Source organism: Prionailurus bengalensis, chromosome A3 (genome assembly GCF_016509475.1).
Source record: "Prionailurus bengalensis isolate Pbe53 chromosome A3, Fcat_Pben_1.1_paternal_pri, whole genome shotgun sequence".
In the NCBI taxonomy this organism is placed as follows: Eukaryota; Metazoa; Chordata; class Mammalia; order Carnivora; family Felidae; genus Prionailurus; species Prionailurus bengalensis.
This window is the reverse complement of record NC_057354.1, coordinates 49,361,659-49,378,917: the sequence shown is the minus strand read 5'-3', so window position 1 is coordinate 49,378,917 and position 17,259 is coordinate 49,361,659. Positions and strand designations below refer to the sequence as shown.

The 17,259-nt window shown below is 48.2% G+C and overlaps 1 protein-coding gene across 5 annotated transcripts in view; it reads right to left on the bottom strand.

Moving 5' to 3' along the window:
* Positions 1 to 12,609: 12,609 nt before the first annotated feature.
* The window catches only part of SYNDIG1 (synapse differentiation inducing 1), a 186,885-nt gene continuing 182,235 nt past the window's right edge, over positions 12,610 to 17,259 (bottom strand). For all 5 annotated transcript variants that reach the window (XM_043603018.1, XM_043603015.1, XM_043603016.1 and 2 more), the window contains one exon: positions 12,610 to 13,853. In XM_043603018.1, coding sequence (XP_043458953.1) covers positions 13,695 to 13,853 — 159 coding nt within the window. In that variant the 3' untranslated portion in view covers positions 12,610 to 13,694. The remainder of the gene's footprint in view (positions 13,854 to 17,259) is intronic.

Sequence of the window (17,259 nt, the reverse complement as noted above, 5' to 3'; positions counted from 1 at the left end):
GTATTGTGGTCCCATCTCGCCCACCTTCCTCCATAATTATATTACATCCTCTCTCCCCAATGTGTGCACATCAGAAAGAGAAATGTAAAAAAACCCATACCTCTGCACTCGCCCTCACAATGTCCCTTGTTCTCTGAGTTTCTCAGCCAGGTAGGATCACATTCACATGCTCTACTTTTGCCAAAGGGCCACTCAGGTTGGTGAAGAGCTGCCTTGGAGAGCCTGAAACGGAAGTCCCTTCCTAGAGGTCTTAGAAGAAGTTCATGTTATTGTAATCAAAGGGCTTGGAAGTACCAAGATTCAAACTCTGACAAACCAGGGCTGAAAGTGGGACCCTGGGATAACCCCAGAGCATAGGGTGCTTCCAGCTCACCCCCCAGCATTCTGACTAGAAGATGTTGGCCCAGGGGACTAACTTTCATGACAGGGATGATGGAAAGGGCCATGGAGACAGCCCAGGTGATTGATGATCCAGTGACATTTCACACAATCTTCTATTACCGAGATCCGTGACCTTCATTCTTGAGCTCCCAGCTCTTACTCACTTTAAGATGGGCCTCTCATTTTGGGTTAGACAGGCTTAGCACATCATTCACCTGGAGAGGATGGGTATGCATAAAATCACAAATTCAGTTTAATTAAATTCAACAAACGTTTAAAGGAAGCCTTCCCTCCACATCATTCTAGACATTACAGCAGACTTCTATCATCAAGGTATTTAATTGACCTGCACTCCACGAATGCAAAGAAATAGAGAGCTCTGAAGGGAGGGCAGAGGGAGGGACACTCCTTAAATAAGTGTTTCCATCAATGAGCATTTATCTAGAGGCCACAAATGCAATCAAGCCTGAAAAAAAAATCAACGCATTTAAAGCCAACTCAGGCAAAGAATACATGAGTGATTGTAAGGTTTTCTGCCACTGATGAAGGGTTGAAAGAGGTTCCTGAGGGGATGGACAATGTATGTGAGGTGATGGTTATTTTAATATTCGCAAGGAAGAATCAAAGAAGCAACTGGTGGTCTGACAGAAGACTGGCTAAGGGACACTCAGAGGACCTTCTGATACACTGTCTCCAGGTGAAGGCCAGTGACCAACAGGAAAGGCTGGCAAGTTGGCATCTTCATGTACTTGCTGCACTGTTACCAGCAGTGACACACATGATGACCCCTTTGATGAATTGGGTCCCTCTGTGTGATGAGATAAACCAAGTGACCAGGTAGTGCACACAGTACTGGAGTGTTGCTATGCAGGGCTGGGAACCCCAGTTCACAGTATCAATTAAAATAATGGAAACCTCTTACATTACATTCTTAATGTATAGGATGTTTACATTTTGCATTACAAAATTTCAAGAGTAATTTTAACTGCATGAGGTTTTCACTTTATGCTTTTTCAGAAACTATTTTAAGATGCATCTCCAGGGCATCACCTGAGATCTTGTAACACCCAAATAGAGCCATCTTCATCATCTATGTTATCAGTGATTATTAGCAGAGCTGGCATTTGTCACCACTCTGGTGTGACAACCGGAACTCACCCCTCATCCTTGCCATCCTATCTCTTCTCCAGAAGCCTCCCACATCCTTTGCTGATGACTACAGAAAGAGGGACAGGGACAGTGAGTTATGTCCATGACTTTGTACACCAGGAAGGACACCAGCCTGGGTCAGAGGCTGTGAATGAACCTGAGCTGACCTCAGGCACATCTGTGTGATGTCCTCATAACTGATGACACATGAGGTTCAAGAACAGGTTGGAGTATGCCAGTCACCAGGCTCTCAGCCTCTCACTATCCTAGGACTTCTGTGTATGTGGTGGCACCTGACCTGGCTTCAGGGCATCTCAGTGTCACCCCCTTGGATTGACCATCCCTGATATCCTTGACCACCTCTGCTTGGCCCCCTTCATGCCCATTCTGTCACCTGCCTTTGTTTCTTCATGACGTCCACATGTCCTTCAGTTACTTTATCAGCTGTTGGTTTGCTTGATCATTGTCTGTCCCCTGCAAAGACTGGGTCTTTCTCTTATTGAGCACCATAACCTATGAGCTCAAAATAGCACTGAGGACTGAAATGAAAAGTGTTTTGGATGAATGCATGCACAGATAGTTATATACACCAATCATTTGGGAATGAGTTCTGGGGACTAATTTAAATGTTCTGCAGTTCACATAGGGTGGGATCTGTGTGGGCTATGAGAGTGGTCAGAGAAGGCTTTTGGAGAAGGTGGGACTTGGCTGGCCTTGAAAGATGGGCAGAATGGTTCATGGGCATTGGATGAGCCAGGAAGATGCTTCAGGTGTACCAAAGGCCAGTGTGGCTGGGCCACCATCAGACACCTTCCAGCTGTGTCTGGGATGGGAAGAATTCTGAGTTGACTTTTGACTCCAGGGCAGTGGTATGCAGAGTGCTACCCGGGTTGGTGCAAAGCTTTGTATTTTTAAATATGGGCCAGAGTACAAAATCTCTACTGGAAGTTTGGGTCAGGAGAGGCCCCATTGGATCCTAAGGGAAAGCCCCAACATTTGTGTGTGGGGGTGGGCATTATCCAGAGGACCAACGGGGGGCTCCTTGCATTTAAGGTTGCTCAATGAAGGTGCAGAAAATGCTCTTGGGCTGCTGGGGAGGTGTGGGAAACAGAGGCCAGGGCAGTCCACTTGCTCATGGCTTCTCTGTTTTTGCACATTCCCCAAGGTCCATCTTCCAGGCTCTGTGGCTCAGCTGTGGGTGGAACATCTGGTCTGGTTCATTTTCCAAAAATCAAATTTGATTTTCTAACTTTTAAGCTGAAAAGCATATTTATTTTTCTCTTTGGCACACAACTTAGAGAGGATGAGGGTTTTCCCGGCTGTACCACGGTAATCTAGCTCTGCTCCCAGAACATTGAGCTGGGTTTTAGTCCAGGAGGGGATCTCCTTCATGTTGATAAGTAAGTGAAAATTGAGTCAGTTTAATTGCACAAGGAACCATAGAAAGAAAAACAGTATAAACTGCCATGGCTCTGCAAATCATGGTTCAGCAAACATTTACACTGAACATTGGCTGTACCCTTTCTTCAGTTCTGCTAATAGCGGCCTCTGAAAAGAAACACAGGCCTACTGTCTTGGGGATAGAGAGACAGAAGCTTGAATTTTGCTGTGGAGTCTGAGTAGATTTGCTAAGTCTGTCAAACTTGTCTCAATCAAAGTGAATGTGTGTGTGCTGAACACTGACTACAGCTGCTAGCAGCATAGTGTGGCAGGAGCCCAGGAGAAGGTAGGGCACACCATGGAATGAGTCCTGGAGCAGTTATCACCAGCTCATCACCTGAGTCTCATTCATGGCAAGAGGGGAGCCTGGGCTGTGGGGGGGGGGCAAGGCAAGGGATGTGAAGTCACTTCACAAATGGCAGTGTGGATTGGGAGTATGATGGTGGGAAGAGAGAGGCACCTGTGGTTAGTCTGTGATGGCTCATGAATTCTGGGCATACCATTTCACTTCTTTAGGCTTCAGCTTCCTAAAATTTGTGTTGTTTCCCAGAACTCAGCAGTAGGGATTGCTGCAGGCTGGGTTCTCCTGGAAGTGATTCTAAGGTGGGGGGTAAAGATGTTTATTGGGGGAGTGAACGTTTGTGTGTGAATAATGGAGGAAGTTGGACTGGGCATCCATCAGGCACATGTGGCCATGTCAAGTGCTGGTAGGAGACATGGGTGTTGGGTGGAAATGGCCAGGCTCTCTGCCACCACCTGGCTCAGCTGTTGGCCAGGGCTGTCCTGGGAATCACATGGCCATAGCTCCACTGCCACAGGCTGCCAGCCGGCCACGCTCCTCACAGCAGGCAGCCAGGGTCTTGGTATAACATCTATGTCATACACAGGGCCATGTTAGAGTAGCTGAAGGGGGCTTGGCTCCTACTCTCAGAAGGTTCAGGTAGGACTTCATCACTCTGAAACTTTGGCTTGCAAAATATTTTGGGCATTCCTCAGGGACACCATCTTGTGCCAGCACCTGCAGCTGGGGATCATTTCCAATTCTCCTCTCTGCCCCACCTGGGGGATGCCCTGTGTCTAGGCTTCCCACCTGACCTGAGGAGTGCCAGGGAAATCACTGAGGGGAGAAGAGCTCCAGGCTGGGATCTCTGAGTTTTACTGGGAGCCCCTGTCAGGGCTCAGCTGTGGCTGGACTGAAGGCAGGCTGAGAGATGTGTGGCTTCCAGCCTCGGAAGATTTAAACCTGTGTCCTGAGTACAGTCTGGCTCCTCCCCTCAGATGCTAGTGTGCCCTCTATCTTCAGGATTCTGGGGGCCTGGCTCAGCCACACAGGGTCTTCAAGATCCCACACAGTTCCTGCCATGGAGGAAGTGGGGTCTAGGATACTGAATGTCCATCAAACACAGATTTGGTTGGGACCCACAAGCACAGATGCACAGATAGGCAAACATAGCTGGGGCTGAGGGCAGTGATGGAGGGGAGGGGCAGTGAGTTCCAAATGACTGTGGGTAGTGTATGTGATCGAGGGGCAGCAGTCACAGGGATGGGAGACCTGCCAGCTTCGGTGGTATATGGGCTGCACTGTGTACCGGCCCCCGCCATGTCCATGTATTGTAACCCTAATCCCCAGTACCTCAGAATGTGACTATATGTGGAGATAAGGCCCTTAAAGAGGTAAATAAGTTAAAATGAGATCTTTAGGGTGGGCCCTAACCCAATATGACTGGTGTCCATATAAAAAGGGAAGATTAGGACACAGACGCATACAGAGGAGGACCATGTGGAGACACAGAGAGAAGACAGACATCTGCAAAACAAGGAGAGAGGCCACAGCTCCTTGCTGTTGGACTTTGCCCTGCAGATCTATGAGGAGTAAGTGTCTGTGATGCTTTGTCATTGTGGCCCTAGGAACACTAATTTAGGTGGTGACTCTTCCAGAAAATACATTTACTATCCCAGACACAGGATTTCAGCCTGGTGTGTATGTTCTCTGTGATGCCTTGTTCCTGCAGGATGTCCGGGTCTTCTGTGCATCCTTACCTCTGCTCCTGGCCTGGGCAGGGCCCCCAGGAGCCTTCTGGGGTTTGTTCTATAACTGACACACAAGTAGAGATGCTGCTGGGGAAAAGACAGGTTCTTTCATCTGAAATCTGGCTTGTTGTGAACCTGCTGTCTAACAGGTAAGGTCCTGGTTCTCAGACCCTCAGTTTCCCCATCTGTGAAGTAGGAATGAGGAAACTGTGACCACCTTGAAGGGCTGGGATGAGATTTCAGAGGAAGGGGCACAAGGTGGCATCTACTATCCACTGAACATGTGCTGGCCTTGAGGACATGCCCTTCCTTCTTCCCTAGGGCCACCACCATCATTCCAGGGATGTAGGGACATGCCTTTGATTTTCCCAGGCTCAGAATAAAATATGACCCATTCTATGCAAGGAAGGGGAGGGGACCAGGGCAGTGGAGAGAGCAAGTTGGTCCTTGGACTTCACATCTGACAGTTGATACTATTGGAAAACCAGAAAGGCCACACTGTATTTGTCCTGAGCACCAGTGGCAAATAAACCCAATTAAACCATAAGGCATGTGTTGAGGTGGTTAAGACCATGAACCTTAGATTCAAGTAGAACTGAAGCATAATTCAGATTCTTGTTAGCTGTGTGACCTGGGACAAATTCTTCCCCTCTCTAAGCTTTGGTTTTCCTGCCAGATATGGGAGTAACAGTGGTATGTAGCACATAGCCCCTGGCATGGGCAGAAATTACATCCCTAGAGCTTGGTGACTGGAAGATGGCCCACCCTTCATAATGCCCTGATATCCTCAGTGTCACCATTACCTAATCCTTAGTCTTGGATTGATGTACTTCTCTTGACCAAAAGGGGAGGACCCGAACCAATTCTTCAGCCACCAGAGTATTATTTTGAAGCTGGCTTTTCTGGTCTGTAGGAAATGAGGCTTAAGCATTCAGCCAAGCCCAGCTCCAAGAGATGTGTTGAAGAGTCTGTCTGAAGAGAAGATGAAAATACTGTGGCCACTCACTGACCGCATTTGGGAGGTGAGACCATCACCCAGTTTCAGTTAGACTTAGAGAATGTTGTCCATCTTGTCCTCAAGGCTGGGCAAGAGCAGGTGACAAATCTACCACCTGCACAAGTGTTTGTGACCATGTACCCTGGGCCAAGTTCTGCATTTGTGAACAATGTCAGTGCAAGTGTAAGAACTGAGTGAACTACCAGACAGAAGTCAGGATGGAAGTCGGGCCTTCATTGAGGTTGCTGCTCTGGGCCTGAGTAACACCCTCACTGCCACATGCTTTTGGACCCAGATGTTTTCCTGCTCAGACATCCACCCACCAGATCCTGTAACCCATCTCCTTGGGCACTGGTACCTATAGTCTTGGTTTCTACTCTTGCATTTTCTCCTGTGAGCCTGTGCACTTGCCCAGGTGTGATCGTTTTCTGTCTTTGTCACCCAAGGGCCCATCACAAACTTTGTACGCAGTAGGTGCTCAGCAAATGCTTGTGGAACTGCCCTGAGGTGAAACAGGTGTCGCAAGGCATTGAGCCTCTGGTTCTATTCCAAAGCCATGTCGAGGGACTCTGAATGGATGAATCCTGTGGATAACCAGATTAAAGCCTACAGCTCCCCATGGCCCCTGTTGAACCTCCATTTTCAAGCTTGCTCTTCCCTTCTTTGCTGAGAAGAAACAGCACCCTTTCCATGACCAGCTCTAACTGTGTGGATCTAACTTCCCAGCAGTGAGCTGAAGAGAGGCGGCAGGTGGCTCCCTGACAGCATCTGGACCCGTGTGTCATGGAAATGACAGTGCACATGGCCTGGTGTGACTGCATCCTGATGGGGAGACCCGAGTCTCCTTTACCACAAACTGTCCATGATGACTTAAGTCCCCTCCACATGGAGCCCTGACTCCATCACTCATGAAGGGGCCCACAGCCTCTTGTGAACCAGAGGATTTCAGCAGCACTCAGAGATTGAGTGTACAGGAAAGCTTCCTTTACAAAGCCCTAAGTCCTGTGAGGTGGGAAGGGCATTATTACTGTCCTGTGACTATTTTACTAAGACTGAACAGGGCGATAGAGGCCGGTGGGAGTGTGGCTGGGCAGCTGCAGTGGGGCTGACTCTGGAGTCTCCTTCCAGAAAATAGGGGGTGCCTTCCTGTTCCTTTCCCCCTGCCTTTTCCTTTCTCTCCTAGTGTGACTATGATAAGGGATTGCCAGTGACATGTGACTGTTCTGTGAGTGGTTCCAAGCTCACCTGGATGGTTGGTGTTCCACCTGGGTGGTGTCTAACTCAGACTTGGTTTTCTAATGTTTATGCTGCAGGTGGTCAGGATGAATAATGGAGTGCAGGGTTCTTGGCCCTACTTATGTTTGGGACTGGTGGATTCTCTGTTGTGCAGGACTGTCCTGTGCTTTGTAAGAGTTGGCAGCATCCCTGGCCTCTACCCAATAGATGGGCAGTTGTGACAGACAAAAATGTCTTCAGACATTGATAATTGCCCACAGGGGGTGGGGAGAGGGGAACTGTCCCTGTTGTGTTCATTCATTTATTAGACTATCTCTGTGCTCATGGTGAGTGGTCCAGGGCTCTGGCTTCACTCTCCCCAGCCGATATGCCTCTGGCCTCACCCACTGCTGTCCCTACTTCCCTAAATGGTCTTCCTGAGTTAGGTTTCCTCATCATATAAGGCCTGGCACAGCACTGCTGTGAATATGAAGCTGGATCCATCTGCAACACTCACTTCAAATTTGAGGTTCATGTTATTTTGTAAAGACCTATTCTTTGAGAATCCACAAGGTGCCAGATGGAGAGTTGGTTTGGGTTGCTTGAACAACTGGATCAATTTAGGAATGATAATGAGGGGGCATCATCTGGGGTCCTCCACACTTAACTCCATCAGGGACAAAAATGAAGGGTGAGGGATACTGAAGTGGTCTGATTTATGTTTCTAATCATGCACAGTCACTGGAAAGTGATCATCTCTTGCTTCTAATTACCCAAGGAACTCTTGAGAGAATAAATGAAAGACCCGCCTCAAGGTGCCCAATGGGGAGATTGTACAGCTCTTCATCAGTCCTCCCTAATCCAGCCTCTCAGCACTAGTTGACTTTAGCAGGCTCTTCCTACTTACCAGGGATACATCATGTACCACGCCAAGTAGAAAATGTATATTTAAAAAATGTGCTGGGACCATATCCAGGGAATGAAGACATGAGCTGATTTAGAAGAATGCTATTTCCCATCTTGTCCTATCTACAAATCTTGATTATCTTAATAAAGTTGTTTGAATCTAAATACAGATTCTCTAGTGTAGACTGACAACAGATGCAAATCACTGTTTTTCAGCTGAGTCATGAGCTGTATCAGGTGACATAGCCAAAGGCCCAAGAGAATGGAGAGCTGTATGTGGTGCAGCCCTGTGATGTCCTGAGTCTTCTCTCTCTTGTAGATGTAGAGAAATTTTATCTATATCTATCTATCATCTATCTATCACCTCTCTATCTATTATCTATCTGTCTATCTATCTATCTATCTATCTATATCAATCTATCATCATCATCTATCTATCCATCATCTATCTACCTACCTGCCAAACTACCTATATTTCAGATTGGCCCCCAAATGACCTGATTTCATGAAACACCAGCCCCTGTCCCCAGGAGGCCATAAGGATGCAGTGGATGACCCCCTGGCACTTGACCAGCCCCTAGAAGAGTGTCTTGCATTCAATTAATTCTTGGTAGTCAGTCGGGCACATGGTTGAAGGCTGAATTAAGACAAGTGAACCTATCTCACTGGCCTGGGTAAACCGAGCTCATTGTGTGCTTGAAGAAAGGACATCTGGGCAACAGAGGGAACTGATGGCAGTACTCAGCTAAAAGAACAGTCATCTTGATGCCTGTATCCTGGATCTACATAGCAGGGCCTGGTGAAGCAGCAGTAAGGAACATGGCCCAAAGGCCAGAGCAATCGCAACCCTGTTACTGAATTCAGTGGAGGCAGAAAAGCTGAGACCATGTGTCAGACCATGCCTTGCTCCTCTCAGCACTGTCTAGGTTTGGAAAGCCTGATGCTTCTCCCTGGAGGCACCCACATTCTTCTCTATCACCCCAGAGATGCCACCTCAGTCAGCCCACTGTCTTTTCTTCCTGGTGGGTTTGATTAAATCTTTTGAGCCCCTGAAGGTCTTTCCCTGCCCCGTGAATTACTTAAGACGTGTTCTCTACTACCGAGACCCATGTGACATTTCACTCCCAGTGGTCACCATGTCCTGCTGTGTGGGCCCACTGAACTTACTCTTCTCATCTCCCTGGAGTCTGTTTAGAGGCTGCAGTGGGCCATGCCACACCTGTCATCCTTGCAGCACAGGGAAGCCGCTGGTCCACAGAAGCCTGCTGTGCCCTAAACATGGGGCTGCCAGCTCCTGCCCCTTCCTTCCTTGCCCATGTATGTGGAGCTCTGACCTCATTCTTAGCGGATCAGCAAGACAACAAATTCATTACTCATTTTATATGTTTATCTGGAAGGGAGCCAGCAGTGTGCTGGCCCCAAGCATCTGCGGGCTTGGCGTCCACCACTGCTTTGCTAGGTTTAGTAGAATCTTTGGATTAGAACCTCTTGGGAGTGAGGTAATCACTTCTTGGGAAGCTCAGCTCATCCTGAAGAAGGGCTTTCAAGGGGTCATGGGGGACATCACAGCCACAGCCTCCTACCACTGGGTCTGTCTGAAGCTCCCAACTTCAAAAGTAGAACAGGTGGGAATGTGTCCTGCAGATAAGAGCTGGGACAGCTGCATTTTACAAGTGGGAAACCTCAGCTCAGGGTGTGAATTTTACACTTAATGGTTTATTGGGAAAATGGGTCAACAGATGTCAACACCCATGACAACAAATACAAGTGAACTTTCAGGTGCATAAAATTGTCCTCATAAGAGTTGGTGCTCAAGCCTATCCACAAGGGGCCTCTAAGAGACCCAATAAAACCTCAAAGACAAGGCTTTGAAACTCAGGCCAGGGCCTCTGAAAAGCAGCTTTGGCCATGGCATCAGCTGACATAACCATTTGACATTCATATACTGGAGCAACAGAAATTCTTGGCAAATGGACAGACTCTCCCATTGATGCATTTTAAACCCAGAGGCTTCTCTGGATAAAATTTCCTCTAGCATCTTGGGAGGTACAAAGTGACTGGCTAGGCCTGAAGAATGTCCTGTCTCAGCTTTTGGAGAGGTTGGTCCTGTTTCCAGTGGAGTCCTGTTCCTAGTTAGCTCTGTGGCTTGACTGTGGCATCTTGGGCAGCTGCTGAGGGCACAGTGATGGACAGGTGCAACCTCTCTCACCATGGTCTCCCCAGGAGCCACTGTAGCTAGACTACCTGGTGATGTGGAGAAACCAGGTGAGGACAAGATGGCTGGTCAACTTGGGGACACCTGGTGAAGTGGCAATCCTTGGTGAATAGGGGACATGGGCAGGGATGCCTAGTGATGCAGAGGCAGAGAAGAGCTTGAGGGAGATGGAAATAGGTAGGCAGGGACATCTCTAAGGATGCAGGATGGAGATGTGTGGAGGATTAGGCCCTGCCCTAACCACCAGTGCCACAGAAGTCGCCTCAGGCCCCCAACCTTCCCCCAACTTGTTCCCATCACCTGCTGGTAAAGACACGTTGTGAAACACAAACCAAAATACCTTTTAAATTCCTAAGAGTCTTGCCCCCCAAAATGTGATCTAGGCATCGATGCAATTTTTCTTGCTTTGTAGACCCACATCCAAGGCAGCATGGTTTATAAGAGGAAACTGAACAGGCTTAGTATATGATGGTGGGGGTTTCATCTTAATTTGCTGTTTCCCTGGTGCATGATTTTAGGAAAATTACTTACACACTCCAGGTCTCTGTCAACAAAATGCTTGTAATAAAGAGTTTTTACAGGAATGAAATGAGTTGCTGTGGACTGGGGAACTTTGTAGTCAGGGGAGAGGTAGCAGGTTTTACCTGTTGTCTGGGGGTTGTGGCACCAGACTGTGGTTCCCATCCTCACTCTACAGCTGCCACTTAGTGTGGTGCTGGGGGAGTTACCTTCTCGGAACCTCAGTTCTGTCACCTGCCTGCCGGGGTTCTTGGGACTACATGAGATATTGTGGGTCCAGTGCCCAGGGCAGGGCCTACAGAGCATAGTGCCTCATCTGTGGCTGCACCAACTAGAAAAATTAAGGTCTAGAAAGGCATATGGACCACAGACATGCCTAGAAGACTATTGTGTTGTGCAGCAGTCACTAACACAGCTACTGAAGATCACATTCAACCACTTCCTCTGATAGCAAGGCCAAGCCAGTCATAGGATGGGGCCACATTGGGTCTACTTGTCATATGAGCTTCAAGGCCACACATGCCTTATTAGTTGTCCTCTGAATGGTTTGGCCCTGACCCTAACACCCATAGGGCCATCTGCACCATATGCTCTTGTGCTGGTCCTTGGGAAAGTCTTGGCAGAGCTTGAGAAACCACAGAGAGGCCTGAATCCCTTTAACCTGAAGCTTTTCCATGTGGAAAGACAGGGGCTGAGAGAAGATGGGAAGGTGGTCTAGCAGGAGACAGAGCACCTGGGCACTAAGGGGCTGGCATATTGGTGGCAGTGGAGACAGTGGGGAGGACATAGGGAGTAGATTCTACTTCTTAACTAAATCCAAAGATATGGAACTTTGAGCACCTCTTGCACTTAAAGTGGGCTAATTTAGGACAAGTAAAAAGATCATTTCACACAATGGCTCATGATGAATAAACCCTGAGGTACTGGGCAGAAAAAATGGAAGGGCATGAACAAGTTGTGGGATGGGCTATCCAGGACACTGAGAGTGACCACAGCCACCCCATGTCCAGCACACCAACCCGGGCCAGGCATTGGACTCTGTGCCCGTGCATTCCCCAGAAGTCCTCAGAAGTGGGCCTTAACTGTCATCTCTTAGAGATGAGGTTCAGAGACATGCACCCATATGGATCACACAGCTGGTTTGATCCCAATCCATGCACTCTATCACCAGGTTATTCTGACTCTTACAGGGATGTTTAGGCTTCTTTCATATATTCTTCTTCAGGTTAGGGTCTTAGAATATGTTTTTGGAGCATCCGCTAAGGACAAATTCTAGATGGATCTTGGATTTGATCCAGGAAGGCAGTGTTACAAATTTTCAGAATATTAAGCATTTAAGTTCAAGGGGGAGAGGGGCAGGTGAAGGAGATCAAACCCAAGTCCTTATTCCAGGACAGTGGTTCCTAACTTGTGCTGGACACTGGCATTACCAGGCTGTGGCCCTGCTCAATGACATCAGAATTTCTGGGGCTGGGACCCAGACAGCATGTATTTTGTAAGTGCTGTGGAAGGAACTACTGTCCTAGAGAGATGGCCTCTGTGTCCCCTAATATTATTATTAGGATGATAATATTAATGGTATTCAAAGTAAAAGTGTAAGCAGCCAGGGCTATTGTGACCCTTATCTTAGGAGACACTCCCACTTTTCTACCAGCTAAGTCTTTGGTCACTCTGTGGTAATTTAAAACAAGTGAAAAGTAGAAATGAAACCCAAGAATTGATATTCATCAGAAAAAAAAGTCATAAGCAAAAAAGCTAAAAGATAATTTTTGTTAAATAATGAACACTCGTAAAACAGCAGTGAAATGGTATTAAAATGTCTGATTACTTATTTCTCAGCATTCATCGGATAACTTAAGCAGCATGAAGCAGTAGTTGCATTTAAAAAAATGACAAGAAAATAGCTATTCATTTAGTCGACAGGGAAGGTTCATTTCCTTTTAAAGATCACTGGTGTCACTGCTCATCACCAGGGTGAGTGTCAACACAGGCATCTTTATGCTGAGATGGTATCCACAGCTCCTTTGCCTACAGTTCCTGGAGCAAACTTCAGGGTCTTTCTGGGAGGGGTCTCGGGAGGGACTGTGGCCTGCCCCCCACCCTAGATCAACGAGGCCCCAAGACTGCATATTGCTGCGTGGTGGCTGCTGAATTTGGACATATCCAAAGGAGGCCCAATGTTCCTAGGCTGGGGGCAGCATGGAGGGAGTGTCCACTGGGCCTGGAGACAGACCCCATGTGATTCTGGACTTCCATTTTTAGGGCTGGACCCATCTGAAGACCAGTGGCAGCTGGGAGGACTGCCAGCAGTTCTGTCTCTCTTCCTGCCAGCCCCATTTTCTTCCTTCAGGGAAGGATCGTGGACAGGGAAAATGACGGAGGAGTGAAGCAGGGCCACAGACAGAAGTGACGAGTCCTCTGCCCTCTGCCTATTGCACCATATTCCATAAAAAATAAACACATTTGAATTGTTGTGTATTGCTAATGCTATGGCATTCCAGGCACTGGCAGGCTGCAGAGAGAGCTGCACTGTCATGAATCCACCAGAATCCATCCAGAGACGGCCTTGAGGGTCAGGATCTTTGGAGCTTCCCTTTGGAAGGGTCAGCAGTGCCCATGTGCCTCGTGCTCTACACAGTGCTGTGAAAATGAAATTAAAGGGTAAAAACAAAAGAAACCCATGGGTAGAAAATCCCAGGGCTTTATGGAGTCGTTTGGCAATAATTTATAGTGTACAGCATCACACAGGTGTGTCTGTGTGTCCTCCCCTTGCCAGCCCTGCCTTCTGTGCATCTGCACACAACTGGCCCCAGGTTCTTCTCCTATGTGCCTGGAGGAAGCTCATAGGTGGTTGTTCTTGGAGAGGTAGGCGATGAGGGCCACAGCCACGCCCACGTAGATACCAGTTCCAATCGTGATGGATAGCACAGCCAGGAACAGGGCCCGCCGGGAGCTAGTGCTGGCCTGGTGGAAGTCGCCCTTGGCCACGGCTTTGTTCGTCTGTTGGAGAGAAAAGAGAGAGGAAAAAAGGAAGTCAAGATGAGCAAGTCAGAGCAAATGAAGTGACTGTAGTGTTCACCTCTGGTGCCTTTCCAACTTTGAACTTAGCTGACAACAGACAGGGAGGACTTGCCAAGGGGTAACTGGATGTACTCCCAGGTGTGATGCAGCTGTTCTATAACTGGCAAAGAAGAAATAGGGAGGTATTGCTCCCCCAGACTGCAAGGCAGTTAAAGCTTAAAAAAATAAAAGTGTCCCCAGGAATACCCATGGCTGGCAGTACTCCACCACCAATGTGGGGTCCAGCGTCTTGGGAACCAGGATGTGAGGGATAGAGTAGATATTGCAGCCTCAGCACCTTTTTTTCTACCCATAGATGATAGTTTATTTTATTTGGAAAACACTGAATTTCCTTTTTTTAAATTTTTATTTATTTATTTTTTTGAGAGAGTGAGCAAGCCAGGGAGGTACAGAGAAAGGGAGAGAGAAATCCCAAGCAGGCTTCACCGTTTCAGCATAGAGCCCGACGTGGGGCTTGAACTCATGAATTTTGAGATCATGACGTGAGCCAAAACCAGGAGTCAGACGCTTAATTGACTGAGTCCCCAGGCACCCCAAATAACACTAGAATATGTTCACACTTACCTGATTTAACTTTAAAACATAGTAGGGGTGTGAGGAAGGAAATTATAGTTCTCATTTCCCAGAGAGGATACTATGGCATAAGACTGTTAAAGCAATTTCAGGATACTTAACACTTTAGTCTTCAGCTGGTGGCCATGGAACCCAGCATTCCTGACCATTGACTTTCTTCACCATAGCTGCAGTTGGTAAAATTCAACCATCAATAAAATTATGATGTAAGACCAATACCCACATTTCTGGTCACTCAGTTGCCTAATGAGGTGTTGCTTTGATAAAATTCATGTTTCTTGGGATCACAAGATGGATAGGAATGTGGAGGCTTGGGATGTTGTATCTGGTTGGGTATTTTGCAGCAGACCCTATGTACTCATCCCCAACCCCTTCCTTTGCTGTCCCTCTCCACAAGTGAGACTAGAAATGTTACACAAGAGCATGGGGACTGTCATGAGTTTCAGCTGTAACCATCCTAAAAGGACCACTTGAGGAAAATGATGAAATTGGCTGATGGGGGTAGAAGCTACCAGGACCCCCTAACCCCTGGGAGGGTCAAGTGATGCTGACAAGGGTTAACCCCAAGATGGCTGGGGATTCTTTGTGGTCGGGGAAAGGCAGAGCCCACTGTCCAGGTCAATGTCCTAACTCACTCTCTGGCCCATCTCCAGAAAACCAGATCTTCCCTGGGTCCTATTTCCATGTATCATCAGTGGTATTTCTGCATTGTGTAGGCAGGTATGGGTGTGGTATGTTGTTTACTCAAACTAAGGTATGCCAAAACCTTTGCAACAGACCACAAAGGGTTAGACTCAGAAGTAACTCATGAGATGAAGTTCCACCCTGCACAGTCCTGACCCTGACTGATGAAATATGGAGCTCTGTGTCTGGTTGAGAAGGGACTCTGGTCTGCTTGGGATCTCTCTTTTTCCTACCTGTTGGATCCTGGAGGTCAGTTTTTGCCTTCCTCTCCTGATTTTCTTTCTTGGAAGGGAGCTTGGGAGCTCACTGCTGATAATTCTTGATGAAGCAGAGCTAAGGGAATGCTGAATGAGAAGCCTCCTAGGACAATGCTAATTAATTAATTAAGCCTCAATTAGCTGTGTTTCATTTTCTCTAGCAGCACTCCCAAACACCCCAGTGTCTCATAACATGATTCCCTAGAAATGCCCATCCTTAGCCAGGCGGCCACATTCCATCAGAATGGGGCTTTGCTACTATCTCTCATTACCACTACCCTTAAGGCAATCTGCCCTGGGACTTGCTACAGGAGAGGACAGACAGGAAGGCAGGGCACACTGGGCACTCCCTCCCCCTGAAAACAGGCCCTGCCGGGAGTGCCTGTGTCCCAACTGACCCATCTCATCAAGGCTCACATGTTTCAGTAACTATGTTTAGTAGTTGCCTTCCTGGCTCAGCTTTAAGCTCCAGAGACAGGTCCATGCCTGCCTTGTCCACACCGTCTGCCTGAAGCCTGGGTGGATGGTAGGAACTCACTGAACATTTCATGAATGACCGAGTGGGCTGTACAAGATCAGCTCCCTTCAAATGCTTCCAGGTGGTACTGGCACCAGGTGCACCCTCCTGGGTTCTCTGGTGGTCTGTGTGAGGAAGGTAGTGGCACTGGGAAGCCTTGACCTAAGCTCTGGCCCAACTCTGCAGACATCCCCTCTGGCAGGTTCTGAGCCCATGGTGCGAGTGCTCTAGTCCCCAGGAGCCCAGAAGTGTCGGCTGGGGAATCAAGCTCCATGGTTTACTCTCATAGTGCAAGCTGGGAACACCCTCTACGTTTTGTTTGGTTATAGGGCAACTGTTCCAACAGGAAGTGTGTTGTGTTGGAGATGCTATCTGCTGAGATGTGTCAGAAACAGCAAACAGATAGAGCCTCATTGGCAAGCAGGCTGCTTTTCAGCAATGCCACTCAGCATCTGCATTTTGCAGAAGCTCCTGTGAGGTAGTGATGCTGTTTACACTCCACAGACTGGGCATCCTGGTCTAACAAAGGTGGTCCCTGACACACATCCTTTGTTTCAGAAAATGGATCCTGTGGCTACAAATCAGCTTGTATCTCCTTTGAGGTGCAACCTTGAAGAAATATTTCCATACTGAAAACTTCTGGGCTAAGTCTCCAGGCTTTTCTTGCTATGCAGGAGTGCAGGGGTCTGGTCCTGGATCCAGGGGTCTGTGAAGCCCTGATGCTGAAAGCAGAACTGTGTGCATGTGCATTTTTATGAGCTGAGGGTCAGCCAGGCCTACTGGATTCCCCCAGCAGCCACGTTTCCAGCTGCTCTGACTGCTACATTGGGGTGGGCGGGGAAGGAAAGGAGATACCAAGGAACAGAGCCAACCTGGCATCTCCTGGTAGGGACAGGAGGACATTGCAGATGCTTCTTGGCTGGAATAAGCAGATGTTGTTTGTTTGCCCTAACTGGGGATCTAGACTTGTCTACACCCCAGTGTGCACATGCAGCCCATGGTTTATAAGTGAGTGTGCTGCAGGCATGCTGAGAGGCCTTACTTGGAATGGCATGTGGGTCTCATCAGCACAGACTGCACCATGTCAGATGGCTCTGCAGCAGGACTTCTCAAACTTGGGGCACATTCCAATTGCCAGGAAGCTTTGAAAACTCCTGATGCCCAGGCCACACCCTGGGCCAGGGAAGTCAGAGGCTCTGGGTTGGGACCTGGCTTCTGTGCCTTTCATGCTTCCAGGTGACTCCAGTGTGCAGGCAAGGTCGAGACCAGGGTGGCCAACTGTCCCAGTTTGCTC